Source organism: Elaeis guineensis, chromosome 1 (assembly GCF_000442705.2).
Source record: "Elaeis guineensis isolate ETL-2024a chromosome 1, EG11, whole genome shotgun sequence".
Taxonomy (NCBI): Eukaryota; Viridiplantae; Streptophyta; class Magnoliopsida; order Arecales; family Arecaceae; genus Elaeis; species Elaeis guineensis.
The window spans coordinates 90873769-90898329 of NC_025993.2; the positions used below are offsets into that span (position 1 = coordinate 90873769).

At 36.0% G+C, this 24561-nt stretch overlaps 1 protein-coding gene across 1 annotated transcript; it reads right to left on the minus strand.

Moving 5' to 3' along the window:
* Nucleotides 1-1376: 1376 nt before the first annotated feature.
* Nucleotides 1377-6182, minus strand: LOC105034696 (uncharacterized). Its single transcript, XM_010909945.4, has 5 exons — nucleotides 5155-6182; nucleotides 2625-2682; nucleotides 2424-2507; nucleotides 2208-2349; nucleotides 1377-1906 (listed from the first exon to the last, which is right to left on the minus strand). Exons 1-5 carry the CDS (start codon nucleotides 5642-5644, stop codon nucleotides 1574-1576), a joined length of 1107 nt encoding a protein of 368 aa, XP_010908247.2. The 5' UTR covers nucleotides 5645-6182; the 3' UTR covers nucleotides 1377-1573.
* Between the last annotated feature and the right edge of the window lie 18379 nt (nucleotides 6183-24561).

The following is a 24561-nucleotide window of genomic DNA, read 5'->3' on the forward strand; positions in this document are numbered from 1 at the left end:
TTTTATTAATTAGATCAGCATGCTCTCTCTCTCTCTCTCTCTCATGGATGTCTCCTGGATTTGCCCTTTGAAATAAACATGGTCGTATGGCCGTGCACCGGTACCACAGCCATAAGGCTCAGAACAGAAAATTATCTTACATGGTGTGCACCACTTGGCTGTGAACACCAACTTAACTGCTTGTTTCTGTAATAGTACATCAAGATGAGTGCTTGCTGAATGAAGCTTATTGGAATGAGCTGTTGTAATTGACAGTATGCATGTGTGCAGGAAATAATTTCTTTATAACAGACTTCAGCTTGTCATACGCCTCTCTATACTGTAACTTGCAGTAGAAGATAGTCCCATCGCATCACCCCTAGACATTCCGAAAAATTCAAAAAGGCCGGGGTTGGGGGCGGCGAGCGCAACTTTCGTTCAGCACCCCCTCAGCGGAGTCTCTAAACCTTTCTCTTTTTCCTAAAAAATAGTTTCGCATCTTTCTCCATTAAAACAACCCCTAATACAAGAGTCACACTGTATAGCTTGACGGCAATCTCGATAAACAGACAATCAAAACGTTCCATCACTCACTAAAAGCCTTTGCACAGGTTTTTGCTCAAGGACAAAGAAATCAAATACTAAGTTACCATCATTTAAATAGTAATGCAGGTTAGCGCATTTACATTATTTTGCATATTAAATTATAACAGGAAATCAAGGAGAGTAAAGCTGGCCAATGGCCATCGGTCAAGTGCTGTTAACTACAAAGCCAAGTAGACCAGAAACAAAGATTCTCTCATTAATTGTTGTTGGTACTGGAATATTGAGATATATATATATTATATATATATATTTTTTTTTTTTTTTTTTTTTTATATATATATATATAATTGTCTTTGTAATTAGAGTTCCCTTGCGTTCCTGTACATATGCATGGAATACATGCCATCCTCACCTGAATGAAACATCTAAACTTGTGGCGATAATATTTTGGCAATCTATAGGACCACCAGTGTTTGTGTCCCTTACCATTGATAGGGAAATCCAAAGCCAAAGGACCCTGCATAGAAACATGATATACAGCATGAACTGCAAATCCTAGCCGACTGAACTGGAGGCTCACCTTCTGCCCAAAAGGGAAACAATAAACTCTCCCAAATTATCAAACTAAAGCAATGAGCGGTGAGAAATATTGAAGATCCCTTTCTCAAGAGAAATTATATCCTACACCATATCACCATGCGAGCAGCACGCCATAAGAGCAAATGCAACAAGATGAATGGAGCGGCAATCCATGATGAGTAAGCCCCACAAAAACTAATACTTGTGATTGGCATGGTGCACTGTATGGTGCTCATGGTGTAAGGTATAATTTGTCTTTTCTCTGCCTCCGGTAAAAAATCAACAAAGCAACATGCATAAATATCAAAAATATATTTTATACACACAGGGCTGCCACTTCTTTTTCCAAGGTAATCCAGCAGTATTCAGTGGTATACAGGCAAAAGTCCCCACCCATCCCCAAAAAACTGCTTGAATTGCTAGGCGCGTCCATGGATATTGACAGATCCAAATTACTGCCTACCATCTCCTAGCATGTATTTGTCTTCTTTTCCACCGCACTTTTAGCCTTAGCATTGATTTCATTCCCTTCGTCCCTGCCTAATGATCCAGCAACTATACACTCTTCAAACCGAAAGCAGCTGATAAGGTGGTCATTTGTTAGCCCTGCAGCCTGCATGAAGGAGTAGACGACCGTTGGCCCCACGCTGCGAAATCCCCTTCGAACCAAGTCTTTGCTGATCACATCAGCTTTAGGGGTTTTGACAGGAACCTGACGTGGGTAGCGGAATCTGCTGATGATGGGCTTGTGGTTCACGAAGCTCCAGCAGTATCTATCGAATGATCCAAACTCATCTATGATCTGCATCAATGTAATATCAAAGTCGAAATGACAGGTGTACCAAAAGAAAAAGGTTCATGAGTGGTTTTACTGATTGGTTTCCCAATAAATGGAATACAACTCAGACTAGAATCAAAGAAAATCAGGAGCCCTTCAAATATCATAGCCATCGGGTGAAGATACGTGGATGGCTCTCCAGAACCAACAACATTGCATTCAGAGATGGTTATCATGGCTGTAATGAGGACCTTATTGGAAAACAATTCCAGGTACACAAATAAAAGCACTTAACTGAAGCCATCTACAAGAGAAAGGAAATGACCTTGAGTATTTGGCGTGCATTCTCAATGATTGCTCGTAGCTTTGGTTCCGATAAAAGGGAGCTGGCAGCACTTCCTGTTGCTACAGTTTTTTTCTCGTTCAATTTGGAGACTGAGATGGGGTCAAAATCCATGAAAACTTCCCTAAGAGAAGCAACATGGGATATTATTATTTGCATTTGATATTTCCATGAAGTCTCATGGCTAATAAGATTTACCTGAAAATATGTCGTTTGCTGAGAATTGCTGGCCATGTAAGTTCAGCCAATGCACCTGACAGTACAAGTAGCTCAAACAATTTCCTGTACATTGTTAAGAAAAAACAGATACCCTAGAACCCTGTTAATTTGCAGTTTTTGTAGGACAAAGAACCTTGAGCTCTTTAAAGGAAAGAACGAGTGAAGGTTGGGAATGCATACTTATCATCATGGACAGGAACTCCCCATTCTTCATCATGGAAAGCAGCATAAGCTGGATCTGTTGTAGCAGATCAAGAACTACAAGTCAAATGGCATTTAATGATATTATTTATTAGTAAAAGCTTTATGAGTACTTCAAGTGCTTTCAGTGTTGAAGAGAAGCATCGATGAAGCTGCAGTGCAAAATCTAAGGTCGTGTAGGGCATAAGCAGTGAAGGTAGGCATGTAAATGAGCCAAGCATCACCAAGCCTGGGTCTGGTAAAGCTTTTTGAAATTGATTTCAAGCTTGAAAGTTGAGATTAAGCTTGATTTGTTTACCACTATTTCAATTCAAATTGAGCCGAAGACGAGCCTAATTGATCAGCTTGAAGGTTGTAAATCAAGCTAGAAATCAATTCAAACTTGAACAAATCTACATTCATGCGTGATTCAAGCTTGGTTCAGATCTAAACTAACATTTAATGGATTCAAAAACTCAACAAACATTCAAGCTTGAAATAATCTTAATACCATGGACCACTAGATTGTTTGAACTTCATATATGCACACATATACATATGTGTGTGCGTGTGCATGCGGGCATGCTTGTGCATATATTTATTTATTTTCAAGGTAATCAAGCCCAAGCCAATCAAGTCGGTCTATTTTTGTCTAGGCTTGAAATTAGCTTCGAGCTGAATTGCTGGTTCAGGCTTGGTTTGTTTACCTTCAAATCCAGCTTAAACCAAGCTTTTTTAAAACTGAGTTCGAAATTTTCAGATCATTTAACACCTTTAACTAAAGGTGACACAAGTAAAAAAGCAGGTTTCCAACCAAGCAAACTTAGAGGTGAAGAAAATATAAGCTAACAATGTTAGCAGAAGGTGAAACTAGAATAGTCAATTAGCACAAAAAGGAGCTAGCAGCTGAAGTAACTAATGACACATTACATCGGCAACTCAAAATAAGGAGCAATGATGAAGCACCACAAGCAGAATTTGGCAATAATTCCAAGGCAGCTGGGAGATATTCCCACAAGGCAAAGCTAATCATTCCAAGTATTTAAAACAATGAAGCAATCTAGATAGGACTGAGACACGAGTATCTAATATGTGAAGGTGTCTTGAAATTGCAGCAAATCTCAAGACTGGGAAGATCAGTGGATCAGTGGACGTAAAGTTTTAATACGAAGTATTGGTATTGGAACAGTAATGACTAAGTAGAGAAAAAAGATAAGAAACCTATATATATATATAATTTGGCTAAAATGTCTAGTTTTAATACCAAGTATTAGTATTGGAACAGTAATGACTAAGCAGAGTAAACATATAAGAAACCTATATATATATATATATATAATATATATATAAGTTGGCTAAAATGCAAGACAAATGAATTCACCTAACAAATCCATTGATGCGTCAAGGGAACACTAAACATGAGGAATGGAATTAAGAACATGCATGCATGAGAAAAGATTTTAAGTTGCAATAGAATGCTGAAATGAATCAACTGGATTGATCCAGATATATAGCCTACCAAAAATCTGTAAAATCACAAAGAAAAACTCCAGGCTTTTCCATCATGAATGCATACAGAACAGAGACAACAGCTCTAGTTGCCAATACCACTAAAATCAGCTCCTACAAACCCTAGATATTGCTCAGATTAAACAATCCAAGACTACAGCTCAACTAGGATTTGCAGGAGCCCACCACGGCATTGCAGTTATGGAACCCAAAAAGGTAATGAGGCCTTGGAGCAGAAGAGGTGGATGACATGGAAATCTGTGGTCAATACACTAGTTACAACGTAGGTTTCAAATGCAGTTACTGCATTAATAAGAGAAAGGGTTAAGAAAGATAGCAATTACAATCAAGCAATGGGATGCACAAAAGTTTCTGAGGAATGATCCTTTATCCAAATGTAAGGTTCCAACTGACTCAGGATTAGCAAATTAGTTAAACATAAAGAGTGACCTTCAAAAAAGATGGAAACAAATAAAAAAGTTAACCATTACAAGGCACTTGGCAAGCTAAAGATGGGAAAAGGGAAATTTGAAGCCTTCCGATCAAATATAATGAAGAGGACATCCAAGGTTTCATCAATAATATTCAATCAATTGGGTGAAAATGGTAAAAAAATAATAGGGACCAGAAGCACCCTGAATTTAAAAACAAAAATAAGAATTTGGCACCAAAACACTACTATGCAAAAAAACTTCAAACTCTAGCATTCTGCTACGTGGAATAGGCTCCTAGTTTGATGATACAACTAATCCAAGAGTAGCTTCATACTTCTTTATTTAGCACATACATGAATTGACCATTCCGGCATAAAGCCTTATTCTGCTAGTAAAAACAAAGCGGACAAAGCATTCATGAAACGATTAGTTATCACTGGCTCAGACTCTTTCGGCAATAAATACATGTAAGAAAACATAGTCCTCAAATAAAATTGTATTTTTTTGGAAAAAAAAAAACAGAGCATTAGCATCAACCTAACAGTAACAAGTCATATCCCAAGAGCTGGTAAACAAAGAAACCATACCCATATTTGGCGTCACCCAAGCACACTTCTTCTTTACATGTAAGAGCTCCTGCAGACCTACAGAGGAATCATCCAGGAAGATTTTTTCCACCTTTGCCGTGATCTTCTCAGGCCTTGGAGTGCTTGGCCTCCGCTGGCTCGTCAAGCTCGCCCTTACATTTCGCCCAGTGGATGCTCTGCTGCAAGAAGAATCAGTCGATGCATCGGAGGAGCAAGAAGCGTTGAGCGACAGGTTCGAGTGCAACAGCAGCTCATGCCTCCCCAACACTGAAGGAGCACTTAGAGATAAAGGAGACAGATCTGTACTCTGTTTCGATTCCCTCTTTCCCTCAGGTGCCGTGACCTCTGTTCTCTCTACTTTCCTAAAAGGCTTTGAAGCCGGCTTTCGTGCTGTGGCCACCGACCTGGCTTTGTTCCCGGCCGGCACCAGCACCGGCCTCGATTCAAGATCAGCCACATTGATTGACCGGACTTTTGGCGGTCCCGACATCAAAAGTACTACTCCGTGATCCCAAAATCTTCCAAGTTTTACCAAATTCCTCCGCTTCGTCCTATCCAAAACCCAAAAAAACAAGAAAAGCTCAAGGCTTTTCCATCATTAACTCATCCAAGAAGACAATCGACAGCTCTGGCTGCCAACCACCACTCAAATCAGCTAAGACGAACCCTATAAATCGTTCCCACAAAGCAATCCACGACTCGAGCTCAACCTAGGGTTTGCAGGAGCTCCACCACCCCCCATCGCTCACATCCATCGGAAAAACCCTAGAAAGAGCAGAGATTCCACACGGCATTGCCGAAATCAGAAAGGAGGGTCCAAACAAACCCCACCTCCACCGACTCTCGGCCAGCCAACGCTTCCACAACCCTCGGAACCACTTCTATCCCGCCAACACCACGGATAAGCTCAAGATCTCCTCGGCGACGCGCGGATCGATGAAGGGAAACCCTAGGAGGCCTCAAAAGGCTTTGGATCTGGAGGCGGAGCGCCGGCGTGAGCCAGACGAGGGAAACGGGCGATAAGTCCCTCAGATGGGAATTAGAGACCGATAAATGGGACTGAGCTAGCGAGGTGTTGGTTACTTGAAGCAAGCTACGGGAATTGTCGGTCGGAGAGGGTAAGAGACCGGATGTAGCCGGTGAGACGTCTCCGTACGTTCTTCCTTGTAGTTGATTTATTTTATATCTAAAACTAGAAATGTAAACGCCACCGATATATGAACCTATTACGGATATGTCCTCGGCGAACTAGCCGTTATCAGAGTTCAAACGTTGTGTGTGAAACGAAACCCTGTTCTCCAGGAACTTCGTCTCCTCCTCGAAAAAGCAATTTTTATTTGAGGTAATACAGATAGGTTTTTTAGAAAGCATTATTTTGGTGCATCACTAGTTTCTATTTAAGAAGTTTATATGAAATTGCTTAAATATGAGGATCCCTTTTTTTTTCTTGTCTTTTTTATTGTCATTTTTATGGCTTTTATTTTGATGAAATTTGTTTTATGCATCTAGATGAGTTGTTTGATTGATTGATTTTACTGTAGATATACGTTTGGATGTTTGGATGCTGAAGTGTTATATCTTATTGTCCGGAAATGCCAAGGCTTGACCAGCCAAAGTAGTGCCACTATTAAAGCAAACAGCACTAACAATACGAAGAGAAATAGCTCCAAGATATTGGTAGTATAAAATTTTGCAGTCACCATCAACTACCAATGCATATCAAATTTATGGCTGATAGTAGGTCGTGGGACCAAGTTAGGAGTGCAGGATGCCAAAGAAATCTAGGACGATATTGAGATTTTGACAAATAATATAAGGAAAAAAAATGCATAATAGAAAGAAGAGTAATGGTTAGATGGTTCGAACACAGAAGGTAAGTAGTGTAGGCAAGAAAAATGGGTAGCTGGTTCATTATGGTTTCCCCATCAAATTCTTTCAGCTCAATGCACCTTTTTCCTTTTTTTGTTAATCAGCTCAGTACAATCATGATGGATGGGTCACAACAATCTTACCTATATATTAAAAGAAAGTTTAGAGCTCTCCCAATATGCCACGTGTCGAGCTCCGAATTCTCCATGATTTTTTTTTTTTTTTTGCTTTCCCCACAATATTTTTTTTCCCTTTTTCTTTCCTTTGAATCATTCCCGAGCTCTTTGAAATCTTTCCGAACGCTCATGAATGTTCGTCTCCTTTTCGATCTTCTCGATGCTACCTCCCATCGATTTTTGCCATTACCTTCCTCCCCATCATCACCAGACCTACCTTCCGATCTCCCTTAGGTGCTTTTCTTCCCATAAATCTCCGACAAAGAGAGAGAAATTAAAAAAAAAAATAAAAAATAAAAAAATTGAACAATCTATGCAGAAAAAGGCCTTCCGTTTTAATTTTTCCACCTTTTCTTTGCTTTCGTTGATTTTTCCTATGCTTCCCCTTTGATTTTTTCCTCTATTTATCCATTCTCAAGAGTCTCAATCGGGTGGGAGGCTTTGAACTTTTCACCCCCCTCCTCAACACCACCTCCCATCGATCTCCGCCATCGCCTTCCTTCGCATCATCACCAGTATTGGCCCTCCCTTTCAATCTCCTTCAGGTGCTTTCCTTCCCATAGATCTCTAAAAAAGAGAAAGAAATGAAAAAAATAGAAGGGTAAAAGAAAAAAAATTGAACAATCTATGCGGCAAAATGTCTTCCTTTTTAATTTTTTTCATTTTTTTTATTTTTGTTGATTTTTTCTATGTTTTCCTCTGACTTTTCTATTTTCAAGAGTCTCGATTGGGTGGGAGGCTTTGGACTCTTCATCCCGCTCTCCTCGATGCCACGTCCCATCGATCTCTGCTATCATCTTCCTCTCTATTATTACCAGCATCGATGCTCCCTTTCGATCTCCCTCAATCTCCTTCAGGTGACCAAAATAATATTTTAGAAAAAAAATATATCCTAAAAAAATATTAATTATTATTATTATTATATTTTATTAATTATTTTTATCATCATTTAAGTAAAGTTCACACTATGCAACATGGTTTACTTGCTAGCATAGCAATAAAATGGAGAACTATTTGTGAGATAAGAGACATACTATAACTCAACATAACTTTTTATTCCATAAGGTCATGAAAAAATTTCAAGATTATATTAAACTCCAGCCTCATTGGACTATGATAATAAAAACATACAATATAGGTTAAAAAGATAAATTAGTAAAAAAGAATTCAAAAAATAAAAATAAGAGAGAGAGAGAGAGAGGATATATGGATCCAATGAAAAATATAGATAATTTTATTTATTTTTAGTTTTAAGAAGAGTATAATTGATTGAGGATGTGGATATGAGATGGATAGAGATTTCTTATGGATATGGAAAATAGAAAGATAAATATATAGAGATATATGTGGACTTACTACCTAATTGTATTTATTTTCATAGATATTTGTGAAGAAGAACTCAGGCTATTTCAATCACAAACTTTGATGAAAAAAATTTAAAATAAAATATTCTATAGAACGGCATGCTATACGAAGTAGATCGATCATGTCAACCCAAGATCCAAAATAAGTATTAAACAAAAAAAATACAAAAAATCATAAAAGAAAATTATGGAAGAAAAAAATTGAGAGAGAAAAATAAATTATTCAAGAAAGAATAAAGACCAAAACCGCACAAAAATATCTCATAAAAAAATCTCCACATGCACAAATAATCTCTCTCTCTCTTTCTTGCCATCATAATCTTCTACATGGTTCCACACAGTTTTCAATATATTAAGGAAACACCAAAAGTCCTTTTAAATAGGGCATCATATGAGTAAGAGTTTGACTCTTATCTTGACTCACAAATCAAAGACCCACTGAAACATAAATTCTAACAATCTCTAGAAGAAAATAATTAAATAAAATAATACTAGTAATAGAATCTTAAAGTCATTAAAATTAATGACCAACCAAATAATGAAATCCTAATTAGATTGGGACTTGGTAATAAATCTCAACACTCCCCTTATTACAAAATCTACACCGACAATGCTGAAATTATCGATGTCATGAAGCACCATCATTGCCATAGTAACAGCAATAAGTAGCAACTTGTCCAACCAACAATTGAATAGTGAAACTCCTTTATTGGCTCGATCAATAATTCCTCCGCTGGCTCATCCTCTTCAATATATACGTCAAAGATGATGATGTCATGTAGTATTTTCTCTCCATATTGACTCTACAATTATAGTGCCGAGACTCCTTCAAGTATCTAGCTCATCCAACAAATATCAAATTGTCAGTTGCAATAACCATGAGCATCAGCCATTACTTGCACACAAATAAAATCAAAACTAAAAATTTGATCATATCCACATATCCTCACTGTGTTTCTTCAAGTATTTGTACATAGTTGGCTTCTTCTGAATATGAAATCAACTCCTCATGTATAGTCTTCTAATAGCTCTGATTTTAGAGTAGCTTCAAAATCAATCAGTACTAAGACATAGCGAGAATTATCTCCATCAAGTATATCTTCTTATTTCTTGATCTCCGAAGCTATTTTAAGATCAACCAGTAGATCATTTATATAGATGACTAAATCTCCATAAGAAACATCTAGATGTTGGATAGCTTCAATATAGAACTCTACTGCATGATTTGATTTTTCAATATAGATCTCCATAATTGAATCTATTGTAGCATTCTCCAACTCTTCTTGAGCAATTTCAAAATTAGCGATTCTTCAATCACGATCTTTTTTGAACTTGATATAGTAGCCATTTGATCAAGCTTCTCCTGTCAAGATTCTTTTTTGGATTTGCTTGATCCTTAAGCTGATATACCTTATTATGCTCTAAGCCTTCAGAAGTTGCTTCAATCTCTAACTAATCAAGCTTCCTCCCATTTCAAATCTTTACCTTTAAACCAATTTTGTTCCTCTTTAAAATTTTTGAAAAAATCTGAAACCAAAATCTACTTTTCAGGTAATTTTTCTTTATTATTTCGCACATTGCCAAAATTTGAGTAGGCAGCAGCAAGAATATCCTATACTTTCTTTAGCTCCTTTGCATCCTAAATATGAAGATAACTTTTTTTATCAACTAAAATTTAAAGAATCTACATTACCTTTTGGAATTTTAAAATTTATTTTCTTCCCCTAATCTCATCTGTTGGCATCATCACTGGCTCATCCAAAATATTTCATAAATTTTGGCATGTCAAATAAGACTTGATAAGAGCTTTCAATATGTATAACATGTATTGTTCAACTTACAAAGAGTAGTGGTAGTACTAAAAAAAGCCTTATTGATGTTGGTATGCTCATAGCTAAACCCATTGATAGAGATAATAATAGCAGCGGCCATAATATTTTACCCTTTGAATCATCAAATAAGAATTCAAATGCTTGCACCACCGCATAACAAATTTTTGAAAGTTTTTCAACCATGTCAAGCTAAAACATAGGAACCACTAATAATCAAGTCGCTGTTCCAAAAAATAGTGCTCTTAATAAATCTGATCGAAGCCACAAATTGTTTAACCATTCTCCAAGCCTAGGGCTTTAATACCATATAGAGCCACAAACATATGAGTCACCAGTCAAAAAACCTTCACTATGATACCATATAAAGCCATGAATAGACGTGCTATGAATCTCAAATTCTTAGCTTGATATCATATAAAGCCCCAAATAGATGAGCCATAAATTTAAAATTCTTAGCTCTAATACCATGTAGAATGACACGCTATATATAGTAGATCGACAGTACTAGCCCAAGATCCAAAACAAACACCAAATAAAAAATCAAAAAAAATATTTGTAGAGAATCGTGAGAAAAAATTATGAAAAAATAAAAAATAAAAAAAATATTCAAAGAAGAATAAAGATCAAAATCTTACAAAGATATCTCACCAAAGAATCTCCATACGCATAAATAATCTTTCATCTCTCTCTTTCTCACCACAATCTTCTACATGGTTTTCATGGTTCCACATAATTCCACACATAGTAAGAAGATACCAAAGGTCCCTTTAAATAGAATAGCATATGGATAGGAGTTTGACTCCTATCTTGACTTACAAACTAAAGACCCATGAGGACACAAATTCTAACAATCTTAAAGAAAATAATTAAATAAAAGAACTCTAGAAGTAGAATTCTAAAGTCTATAAAACTAATGATCAAATAAAAAATAAAATTCTAATTGGATTGGAACTTGACAATAAATCTCAATATGATACCATGTAAAACTACAAACACATAGGCCACCAATCTTGAGACCTTAGCTCTGATATCATATAGAACTGCATGCTATATAGAGAAGATCGATTGTACCAACCCAAGATATAAAATAAATATCAAATAAGAAAAAAATATATATACAGCGAATCATGAGAAAAAAATAACTATAGAAGGAAAAAATTAAGAGAGAAAATAAATTATTCAAAAAAAATAAAGATCAAAACCTCATAAAGGTCTTCACATGAGAGTCTCCATATGTATAAATAATCTCTTTCCTCTCTTTCTTCTTATGCAATCTTCCATACAGTTCTCTAAGTGATTTTTTATATATTAAGGAGATACTAAAGGTTTCTTTAAATAGAGCACCATGTGGGTGGGGATTTGACTTCTATCTTCACTAATAAATAAATTGGATCCACTAGGATATAAATTCTAACAACTTTTAAAAGAAAATAATTAAATAAAATAACACAAGAATAAAATCTTAAAGTCATTAAAATTAATGACTAACTAAAATGGATTCCTAATTGGCTTGGAGACTTGGCAATGAATCTCAGCAAATTTTATCTTATTTGCATTTAGTTTAAATGATGCTTTATCCCACATTTTTTTTCATAATAACTACATATTTTCACTAAGGCTAAAAAGATAATTTGTCATTATTTACTCCTTAACCCTTCTCTGTTCAAGGGTAAATAAAAAATTTACCAATTCTCAAAAAAAAATTCAAATCTCATAACTACTAGCGATCACAGATCTTAGCATATGTCTACCTTTCCAAGAAGATAATAGACCCCACCAGCCAACATTTTACATTACAAATCAGTTTTAAAATTTTAATAAAACTTCCATATTAAAATATAGTGGAACTTTTAACTCAACATAATTTCACTACTAACTACTATTTACATATTTGTTATGTGTCCTTAAATAAATTTATTTATGACAATTTATGATACTGCAATATCAAAATAGACTATATTTTATTCTTTTGGATATTTTAAAAATTTTACAATTTAAAATATTAAAAATAATCAATAAATTCTACATAATGTTCTCTAATTTATTAACTTTTATATTGTTTTAAATATATATGATTCATCAATACTTTACACTTATGCCGCAATTCAAGAGTAATGTATAAATCCATGAGATTTAATATATTCTAAGGTTTTAAATATTTATTTTTATAGTTTATGTTAATTTAGAGGTCATCTGAGTGGCTTGGTGATTGTACCAGTGACCTAGCAACCCTATATCTTGGGTAGGTAATGTTGGTGAACTATTCTATAAAAAATTTAGATGTACATCTATTAGATGTAAATAAAAAATTAATTTTTTATTTAGACTGTAGGACTAAAATTTTATGATGACTCTAGTATTTTATTTTTATATAAATTTTTATTATAATTTTGGGTACATATAAACCCATTGCTATATAATTAAAAATACAAGTTTGGCATTATTGAGATTTGAGAACAATGGACCATCCCCGCGCTCTGCATTATTCTTCTCCTCCTCTTTCCTCCTCCTCTTCTTTTTCTTATTCTCTCTCTCCTCTTCTTCTTGTTTATCCTACGTCAGTAGATCCCTTGTTTTGAATTTAATAACTTTGTCTTGTTTGATTTTTAAGAAATAATTGTTGCAGCAATTAACTGTTGCTCCTTTTTCAATTGAATTTATATGCAATTTGGCTACAAGGTGGCTTCTTTAAACAAGAAAACAATAAGGGAGATCAATTATTTCTTTCAATGATTTTTTTTTTTTTTTTTTTTATGGCACGATGATGGTAAGTAGAAAATTATTTACAAATTCCATATTAGTTTATTAGTTCTTAGTTATTCTATGATAGATCCTTGTCCAACCAAAAAAAAAAAGAGCATACATTCCTTTCAACACTTCATCTATCAAACCTAATAAGACAATACACAATTAAAAGAAATGCAAAAAAAAAATAGATTTCTTATAGGATTAATTTAATTCAGGAATTGAAAAAGATGCATAAATATATTTTTCTTTGATGGGATCCATCTTATAATCCATTGATAACTAATATAGGATCTACAAGTGAAATTTATTTGCCATCATGGAACATAAAAATTTTTTTCATGAAAACAAAATATCGATGTGTTTGTAGAAGGCCTATCCTAACTGATGGTAGAACTCCAAAGGCCAATTAAGTAACGGCCAGATGGGAATATCAGAGTAAAGCTAAGTTATAATGAAAGAGGGGCTCACCCTTGGCAATCGCAGCAGACCAAGCATTAAGGGACAAAGGATCGGCCAAGCATTAGGATTTGACTTAACAAGCTGGGTCCGGAGGCCGCTAATTGAAGCCAAATTACTAGGTGGCAAGCCGAGTACTAAGATTCAAGCTTATATTGGAGTGCAAACCGAGCATAGAAATATTAGATCAAGAGGGGAAGGCCATTGGCCTAGGATAAAATGCTTGAAATAAAGTCTAAATCCAAAGTTTGATGGACAATTACGAAAGCTCAAGATGTATAATAGTTGGTAGTTAAATCAGAAATGACAACTATCCAGAAGTGTTGGAATGTTGCATAGACAAATTGCAAGTTAATAATTAGATTTTTTTTTTTTTTTTATCAGTCAGGGAGGTCTATAAATCCAAGTTGTAACGATGGAAAGAGGTCCATCCTCGCAAATCATTACTACATTTTTCTATTTCTCTCTCCTATTTTTAATCAATAGTATTCTTCATTTCAATTAGTTTAGTTGATTTTTACCACCCTCCAACTAGATAGTATCAAAGTAGCAAAAGTTTTAGAAGGTTTAAGGTAGTAGGACCTGCTTCCATCTCTTTGCTTTTTTTGGTTCGAATCATTGGCAGGCTAACCATTGGCCCGGCCAATATCCTAATCCGACTCATCTTACATCTAGAAAAAAAAGTAATATAATAATTGATCCATCACAATTGTCCTTCTTTAATGAATCACCTTATAAGTTCAACTAATATCATTGGAGTCAGACAAAAAATTTCAAGGAATGAAAAACTCAATCTTATATTATTGCTTTAATTGTCATACTTTTTAAACCTAGATCACAAACCAACTTGACCAAGTGGTTTGTCACTGCTACAACTATTAGGTGAATCACTTGGTCTAGATTATTTTAGAAAATATTTATTTTAAGTACCACTAAATCGTATGGATCAATATTCTACATTGCTCTTTAATTGTAACATAAATGAAAAATAATCATAAGCCATCTATTTTTTTCTTAAAAATTATACAAAATATTACATATTGTAAAAATATACCAAATTTACCAGTATTTTAATTATTCCCTTGTATATTATTTATTCCAAAATAATAAAGTTTCAAAAATATCAAAGGATATGATCAAGTATATTTTCTTTTCTTTCATTTTCTAACAAAAAGAAAACGGATTCATTTTTTATGGAAAGAACTAATTATGGAAATGCCATAACTTGCCTACAATAACTAGACTTGCAATATAATGTATTTATTTACAATGAGTTTATGTGTTTCAACTATTAGCTTGGTAGTTAAGTCTTTTCGGTTCAACCTATTTCAAAATAAAATTTTCTATCCAAATGCTTTTTTTTTTGCTATCCAAGAAATATATGGCCCTCATAGCTAGGACACATGTTGCATCTGTCCCTACTAGCCGTGGAATCCTCCGTTAGGTGGGAACTGGATGATGCGAGTATCCCTTAGCAAGTTTGTATGAGCGTGTAGGTATCCTACTGGCATCAATAGCTCAAAAGAAAATAGGATAAAATGTTTATAGCATGGGCACTAATATAATGACTTTCAAGAACTTCCACTACCACTATATCATCTATTAGAAAAAGAAGAAGGTAGGATGTAGTTGGGGTTACGTTTTCTTTGCTGCATCTATCAACAAACTAAAGTAGAATGGGATAATTAAAAAAAGAAAATTTAAAAAAAAATTATGATAAACTAAAGATAAAGATAACAATAAACTATTTAACTGGTCAAAGGGATTTTTCTTTGGATTGCATCCCATTATTTACATAGCAAGCAATATGGTAATTGCCTACTTCCAATGCCAATAGCTGTCCACATCCAGCTTCAACTTCTCCAGGAGTTCCAATAACTAGCACTAAATATCCTCCCCACTCCATCTTCCAATAATTGCAAATAAAAATCACATGAACCATTATATGGGGCAGGCACCATGCCATATTTTTCTTTCCCCTCATCTCTGAGAGGAAACTCATACTAGACATGTATGAGTGCTCCATCGTGTCAAAAAAAAATAGAAACTTAGATGTCAAATAGAAATATGACTTATCGAGCCTACCAATCCCACAAGTTAAAAAAAATAATAAAAAAAAATTCATGTATCAAAAAAGACTATCTACAAAGAGAGACCGTTTGTATCCTCTTTTTTCTTCATCAAGTCTTTCTCATCTCCAAATCTTTTTATCCTATGAATATGGAGACATCTATCCCATTTCATCCATTGATAAGATCTTCATTCTTCCTGAATCTGCTAGGACTATATATGGATGAATATTTAGGTTGTTTATCGACGAAAGGAAAGGATATTCATCCATCCTTTTTTTTTTTGATGGACATTTACCCAAAAAAAGATACGGATAAATATAACTTTTTGATCAAGGATCCTTCCTGGATAAGTATTTGCACTATATACAGATGAATATTTGGATTGTATATAGATGAAAGAAAGGGATACTTCGGCATATCTTCTTCTTCTTCTTCTTTTTATAGATGTTTATTGAAAAAAAAAAAAAAGATATGAACGAATATAACTAGTTGATTAAGGATACTACCTATATGCAGATAAGTATGTGGGCTATATATGGACAAATTGGGCTGTATACGGATGCAAGGAAAGGGTATTTGTCCGTATTCCTTTTTTTTTTTGACAGATGTTTACCCCCGCTCGCCCCAAAAAAAAAGGAGTATGGATGGATATAATTATTTGATTCATATAGTCAATATGGATTAATAGATGTCTTAGTAACAGCTCCCAGCCACTTTTTATTCCATCACATCAACGCAGACTTTTTTCATACAAAATGCTTTGGATTCATGTGGAAACGAAAGGTTAATATAATAACTGCTATCAATATAGACTTTTTAATCCATCAAATAAATTATATATGCTTGAATCACACACTGTTAATTTGTAGAAATTAAGAATTTTTCATTGGGATATCTACAAAAATATTAAGGTTTCAAGATCATTAAAGAAAAAGACATTTGGCCTATATATATATATATATTTTTTTTTTTTTATATATAGTGTGTGTGTGTGTCAAGAAGCACATTGACCTTCTTTTTTAGACTTTTTTTTTTTTTTTGGTAGAAAGAAGAACTGAGCTTTTATTAGATAAAAGATCAGAGTATTTAACATTACAACATGACACCAACAATAGAACAATCTAAAACTAACAAATTGAAAATAAGAAACATAAATATTACCATCCTTGCAACAGAACTGAAGTAAAGTAATAGCACAACTAACAGAACAGATAAACTGAGGCAACGATGAAGACCTGTGTAACCAAATAGATGACCAACAGAAAATTGGCTATACTGGTAACACCTCTGCTGGAGTATGCTGCCCACCAAGAGCCGGGATGTGAGAGCAATCAGCCTGCAAGATAAAATGGAGAGTCTGGTTCAAGATGTCACCTCCAGAGCAAAAAAAAATCACCCTATAGAGCAGGCTTAGCAGCAACATCAGCAGCACAGTTATTATGCCGATGAGTATGTGATGCTAAAAATGTTAAGCAGTTAGCTTTCCATTATAAAATATCCTGAAGGATGGGAGGGCTTGAACACTTGTTGATAATACCACTATTGATAAAGAAAATAATGGATAAAGAATCACCCTCTAACCAGATATACAAAGATTATAACTGAATCATAGCAGTCTGTAAACCTACCCACGCAGCTAGAAGTTCAACATAGGAGATTGGAGCAGAGGGGAAAAGTTTTCCACCAGCACAAATTAAAGCTCCATGAGCATCACGAATGACAAAACCCACAGCCATTTTCCTTAATTCACCACAGCATCGAAATAGATTTTCAGGATGCCTAAGGGAGGAGGGAGCCAATGAGAAGAAGTGTGAAACTTACCATGGAGAGACGGTAAATGACTTCCCCAGTGCATTAAGTGGCACCCGAAGTATGTATCATTAGCTGAAGAATTCCCAGGCAGGATATAAAGATGCGCTCGTCGGATAATACAGAGAGAAGATAAGTAGGTTTGCTGAAAAACCCTTTCATTGTGAGCCATCCAAAGTTGCCAGGCCACGGTTGCTATCAAAGATTTAGCACCTTTCTCCACCCCAGGAGTTGAAAGAAAATCAACCAAACCTAACAGAGAAATAGGCACAGATGAGTGAATAAAGTGATTAAGAAGCTGCCAACAATCCATAGCTACATGGCATTGAAATAGAATATGGTAAACATCCTCAGGAATATTACCACAGACATCACAATAGATCTGAGATGCTTGTAAGATCCCTCTATTATGCAAAAAACTTTGCAAGGTAGCCTGTTCCATAGCAGTTTCCACCAAAAAAATTTAACTCTAGGAGGGACATCCAATTTCCAAATCCAGTTAATGGGTAAATACCTGTCAGAAAACTACAGTGTGATGATGAGAGGTTGGATGTCCTTGAGGGTTACAAAAGAGCATCTAGATGGATACCATACCAACTGATCAGAGTAGTTACCAATCGCAATAGGGATACGAGTAATGTGATTCATCATTTCAGTTGGAAAGATATCATGCAATAAATCCATATTCCACTGATCTTCAGCAAAAATAAGATCACTGAGGTGGAGATCATTAATAGAGTAATTGTTATTCCAAAAAGTGGGCCAAAGTGCCCATGGCATATTAGAAAACCACGAATCATGAAGCACATTAATAGATTGTCCGCTGTCAATGAGCCAAAAGAATTGAATTTGAACATAAAGGCCTTAGCAGTAATTTCCTTCTATATCTTGGAACATCGATAGGGAGGAGTATATAAAGTCCAAGATTGGTTGAAATTGTACTTGGCAGTAATCACCTTAGCCCACAGTGAGTGAGGATTAAGAATGAGATCAGCTGCTTGCTTACATAAAAAGGCATCTCAACGATCATGAAGGGATATAAGACCAAGACCCTCCTGGTTCTTTGGAGAGCAAACATTCTCCCAAGCAATTAAGTGAAGCCTCTCTTGATCAATAGCATGGCCCCAAAGGAAAGCTTTGTAGTCTCTTTCAATTTTTCTGATTACACCCACCGGAATATGAATGCATGACAATGTATAAAGAGGAATGGAAGTCAGGACCAAATTGAGGAGAGTAGCTCTTCTGGCCAAAGAGAGATCTTTCCATTGCCAACTAGAATTCTCCATGTTACCTTCTTATGTAAATCAAAAAAGGCCCCAGATCTTAAAGGCCTACTAGACAAGGAAACCCCCGGATAGTTCCACACGCCGGCAACCTCATTCATAGCAAGAAGCTGATGAATCTATCTTTTGATTCTCCTAGGAACAGTAGAACTAATCATAATTTGAGACTTGGAAAGATTAATGGCCTGACCAGAGGTAGAGCAATAGGCATCAATAACGGCCTTCATACACCCAGCATCTTGTACATTTGCTTTAGACACTAACAAGCAATCATCAGCAAAAAAGAGATGCGAGACAGTAGGTCTGCCCCTTGGAACCTTATAGACTTTTAAAAATTGACATCCACTACCTAATGTAAGAATTTTGATAGGACCTCAGAACAAAAGGATAAACAAATAAAGAGACAGGGGACAGCCTTGCCTCAGTCCATGAGAAGTAGGAAACCAATGAGATGGGGAGCCATTGACAAGAATAGCAAATTGAGGTGAAAGGATGCAACCCTTGATCGAGGCTATAAATTGAGAATGAAATCTCAATTCCCAATTGAGATAAAACCTTAAAGAGGAATGGCCAATGCACACAATCAAAAGCCTTTTTTATGTCGAGCTTGATCGAAGCCAATCCCCTAGAAGGAGGGGCACTTTCAAGAGAATGTAATATTTCTTGGGCCAAAAGGATATTATCAGTAATATTTTGGCCTTGGATAAATGCACCTTGCTCAGATGATATAATGGTGGGCAGCAAATGTTTGATTCGATTAGCCAAGACTTTAGTAACTATTTTGTAAGCAGTGTTACATAAATGATTAGCCTAAAGTCAGAGATTTGAATAGGATTTGCTTCTTGAGCAGCAAAGTAATATAGGTTTTTTTCCAAGCATCTGGCATCATAGCCTTAGTAAAAAAATAATGAATGACTTGAAAAACATCACCTTTAATAATATCCCAAAAATACTGATAAAACATAGCAGAAAAGCCATCGGGTTCAGAGCTATGTCAGCCTTTAGACTCCACACAACTTTCTCTAGTCCTTCCATGGTGATTATTTTAGTTAATTGGGCATTTAGAGCTTCAGAAACAATAGATGAGAGAATTGGAATATCAAAGTCCTCTAAATCATGTTGAACTGTCCATCGATCATGAAAATGTGTGAGGAGCAGATCAGTGATTTCATGAATGTCATGCACCTCTTCACCTTGGGCATTATCAAGCATTGAAATCCGATTACCCTTTGTTCTAAGAATTGTGGAACGATGGAAAAAGGAGATATTAGCATCACCTTCCTTCAATCAAGATATTCTAGATTTTCGTTTTCATAAAATTTCTTGAAGATGAAGATTCTGATTATAGGATTAGAGAAGATATAGAAGTTGAAAGTGTTGATCTGCAGTGAGACTTTGACTTTGAGATTCCAATAATTGAAGATGATAAATTTGATCATATAATTGCTGCCCCTTTGTAAAAATGTTCCCAATATGAGACTTCCATCTCATGATGGCCTTCCTAGTATTAGACAATAACTTTATAAGTCTAACACTAGGAGAGTAGTTTTCAGTGCAATGCCAAGCGCTGGTGACCACTTCACAAAGACCCTGATATTGAAGCCAAAATTTCTTAAAATGAAAGGTGGGGAGTTATGAACAATCCCACTAGTCAAGGAAATTAAAAGAGGATAATGATCAAAGGCGAATCTAGCAAGATAGGAAACAGTAGCATCCTCAAAATATTTTAACCATAAGTGAGATGCAAAGAACGATCGATTCTTTCCCAAACTCTAGCCAACTTAAGACGATTATTATACCAAGTAAAGCTAGGACTTTGATACCTCAGATCAATAAGACTAGATCTCCACAAGAAATCTCTAAACTCCCTGGTATCTCGATCCATATAAAATGGCTTTCCACCTTTTTTATCTTCAGGGTTGACTATACAATTAAAATCACCAGCTAGCATCAAGGACAATCCCATGGATAGGATCGCTTCCACTTGCTGCCATAAAATCCGCCTCCAATCCACAAGTACTAGCATACACAACTCCCAAAACCCAAGGAGGATGCTGAGCATCAGAGATAATACCAAAAGCAACTTGTTGGTTAGTGTGAGTAAAATTAACATTACCGACTCTTTTATGTCAGGCAATTAGAATACCACGAGAGAGCCCAATAGCTGAAATCATGTATAGATTCCGGACAGATCCTAACATCTTTTGCACCCTCCCTTTCTCATGATCAGACAGACGTGTCTATAGAAAACAACAAATATCATGCCTATATTGGGCAATAAACATTTTAGAATAGGTAATGAATGGGGCTTAGTAGCACCCCTACAGTTCCATATAAGGATCTTCTTGGTGTAGAGCTCTGAACTCCCTTTGGTCACACATGGTGTATTCTCAAAAAGTCTTCCACAGACAAACAACCTCCAGAGAGGTTTTGTAAAGTAAATCGAAGTTGATTGAAACATGAAGAAGCATCAAGGGAAAGTGAAGTTTACCTGATGTTGGATTAGAAGGAGATGTACATGAAGTGCTAGGCATTGTCTTATCTTGGTGATTGACTACATGCATGTTAACCATGCCCACTGGTCTCCAAATTTTCTTACGAGTGCCCCTCAGTGGTGGAACTAGAGCATTGGATAATTGCAGTCAACTCTCCTCCTCTCTAGCAGTTGGCTCTTCAAGGATTATAACTTTAGAAGTTGGGGGAGAGATTGACTTAGAAGATCGATTAGCTGGTGGTACTTTAGTAGGGGATCTTTTACACTTATCCTTCAGGACCCATAAAGTAGATGAAGTAGGTGAGGCTACTACAATATCCATGCCCGGAGGTTCTGAAGACTCATTTGAAGTATTAGATTGCAATAGGGCAAATTGATATCCAATTCACTAGTTTGAGCTTTTTTTTAGGATATTGGGTGAGGATTTAGGAGGAGACTTTTTAAAAGTCTTTTTAGGAGTAGACCAAGCTTCAGAAGGCTATTTCACCAACAGTACCAGTGTTAGGGATTTGGGCAACCTCCTTGAATTCTTCCGGATTGACGGCATCATGGCCACACGATCCAAGAACCAACTGCACAATTGCAAAATTCCAAGGTCCTTCCCAAAAGCCCACAAGCACAAGTCTGGCAGCTTTTCATAGCTGATTTGCTGGCATAAGAGGTTATTCTTCATCCTAATCTTGGTTCCTAGGCACACAGCCTTCCTAGCATCCAACAACACACAAATCTGGGAAATCCTTTCCTAGTAGATGATTCCATCCAATCATCAAGGAACAAAGGAGAGCCCGCAACAGAAATAATTTTAAAAATCTTCTCCCTATCCCATAATTCCATAGTAGGTTTGGCAATCGAATCCAAATCCTTAGCTGTGAACATCATCCCAGCTAGGATTGAAATTCGATCTCCAGCTCTCCAATGTAAGTAACTGACCAGCCAAGGACCAAGGGCCTTTAGCTAGGATTGACCTTGGATCTCCACTGATGGAAGGTCAAAAAATAAGACTCCATTAGAGAGAGAGTACACTTGAAATTTTTTTTTCACATTTCATCTGACTCTCATCTCTTTTTCGATAAAATCTATAGAAAATTCTCTACCCATGAACTTACCAAGCAGAAAAGCTTTCCATCGGGCACAGAATAGATTAATTTCTTCATCTTCAAAAGCAACCACCTGAGAAAACTACTCCCAAAATAGCTATTTCCTCTGCTGATGCTGAGGATGCCTCCCATCGAAATTTGTGCTATCCTGTTACAGCTTGTGACTAGGATATTGGAGTATCGGAGGATCCATTTCCTTGCTTCGGGACTGAGTTCCTGAGAGGAGAGTCATTGACCCCTTTAATCTTGAATTGAAGGTCGATAGAGCTCCACCCATGAAAGCCCCTTCCTTGGGAGCCATAACAACATTATTTCTACCCCCCTTTTCTAGGCTTTTGCTATGATACTTTTAATTCATTAAAAAGAACACATTTATAGAACTGATTTTTTTCTCCATTATTTCGATTCATACTTGGAAATAACTATGCTATCATTATTTTGAAGTTAGTATTTTAAATCCTGATCTTTATCTATTGAAGTATGATTTTTTTCATATTTTAATTGTTGTTGTCTCATTGAGATTTTATCTCAACTCAATGTTTTAAAGATAAAGAACTCTGTATCTAGTACTAGAAAAGATATATATTGACAAGAAAATCAGAAAAATAATTTAAAAGTAACAATAAAGAGCATGAATTAATATGACTTCTTTATTTCCAAATTAATGACATTCATTTTCTACCTTAATATATTTTATGCAAATTGATTTTGGAAAGAAGGAAAAAGGTTTATAGTCAAAAAACATAGATGAGAATAAGATGAGAGAGAAGCAAAAAGGGAGAATTACAAAAAAAAAAGAAGAAAAATTGATGAGAATTTGGGTAAAGAGAAAAGATAAGAGATAAGAAAACAAAGGAGAAGAAAAACATCAAGAATTTATAAAAAGTTAGAAATGCAAATGCAGAATTAGTTTTTCATGAGGGACATGAACCTAAAAGAGAATGATATAAGAAAAATGGCATACATGAAATGATAGATATAAGATGTTATATCACCCATTTTAAAAGTAGCACAAAGTTAATATGGTCAAAAGTGTGATGGAAAACCACCATATATTGTTGGCAAAAATCCTATTTTATCATTTTCTTCATATTTCTAACATAAGATCCAATAAGGATTGGATTAGATAATATTTTAGAGTCATAGAATGACAAAGAAGGTATTTTTTTAATAAACAAAAGAAAGGTGCCATTGTTGGAGAGGATGTTGGACTCATATTAGGGTTGCCACATAAAGGCCATGAAAGAGAACTATTAAAAAATGCCAATCTTGAGAAGTCTGGGATCTATATAAATTACTACTCCACTAATTTTTGTCTTACAAGAAAAAATATTGAAAAGAGGCTTATGGAGTTAAAGAAAAATGAAAAGTTAGCAGGAGATTTTGTCAAGCTTCTATTTCTTCTCCTTCATGGTAGTTTCCTCCACCTCCATCTATTTCTCATCGGTAACTCATATTCTTCCTCCTCTCTTTTCTTCTCATCCACTTCTCCTCCTCAATCTCCTTCTCCTCCTCCAAGCTCACTCATGGGCCCTTCCCCTTCATAGTGGTTTCCTCCACCTCCAACCATTCTTCACTGATGACCTCTTTATCCCCATCCTCGTCCATTTCTCCTTCTCATCCTCCTTCTCCTTCAAGTTACCCATGAGCCATCCCTCTCTATAGGGCTCCTTCCACCTCCAACCCTTTTCACCGGCAACCTATCCTTCTTCCTTCCCTCCTCCCCATCCTCTTCTCCTCCTTGTCATTCACTTCTTCCAAAATCGCCTATAAGCCTTCCCCCTCCATGGTGGTTCTTTTCATCTTCACCCATTCTTTGCCAATGGCTAAGGCTGGAAATGGGCTCGGGCTGGTAGATGGGCTTCAGGCTGACGCAACTTTGGATTGGGCTATGGACTCGGTCTGAACAAAATCAAGTCTAAGTTTGGTCCAAAGCTCAAAAAATTATTTCGGACCGAGCTCGGGTAGAGGTATGGCTCAACACAACCTAACCCATTTCTAGCCCTACTAGCAGCCTCTCTCCCTTCCTCACCCACTTCTCCCCCTCTTCCTCTTCCTCCTCCAAGCTATCTATGAGCCTATCCCACTATGGCAGCCCCCTCTACCTCCGTCCCTTCTCACTGATAATTTATCCTTCCCTCTCCCCTTCCATCTTATCCTTATCTCCTTGTCATCCACTTCCTCTAAGGCCGCCATGAGCCCTCCCA

Bases quoted from the DNA above. Each gene is read 5' to 3' on its own strand.
- LOC105034696 (XM_010909945.4), bottom strand. From the start codon at position 5,644: ATGTCGGGACCGCCAAAAGTCCGGTCAATCAATGTGGCTGATCTTGAA. The intron at 2,683-5,154 runs GTATGGTTTCTT...CTGCTACAACAG, and splicing joins TTGGGTGACGCCAAATATGG to ATCCAGCTTATGCTGCTTTC. The intron at 2,350-2,423 runs GTAAATCTTATT...TGCTTCTCTTAG, and splicing joins AGCAAACGACATATTTTCAG to GGAAGTTTTCATGGATTTTG.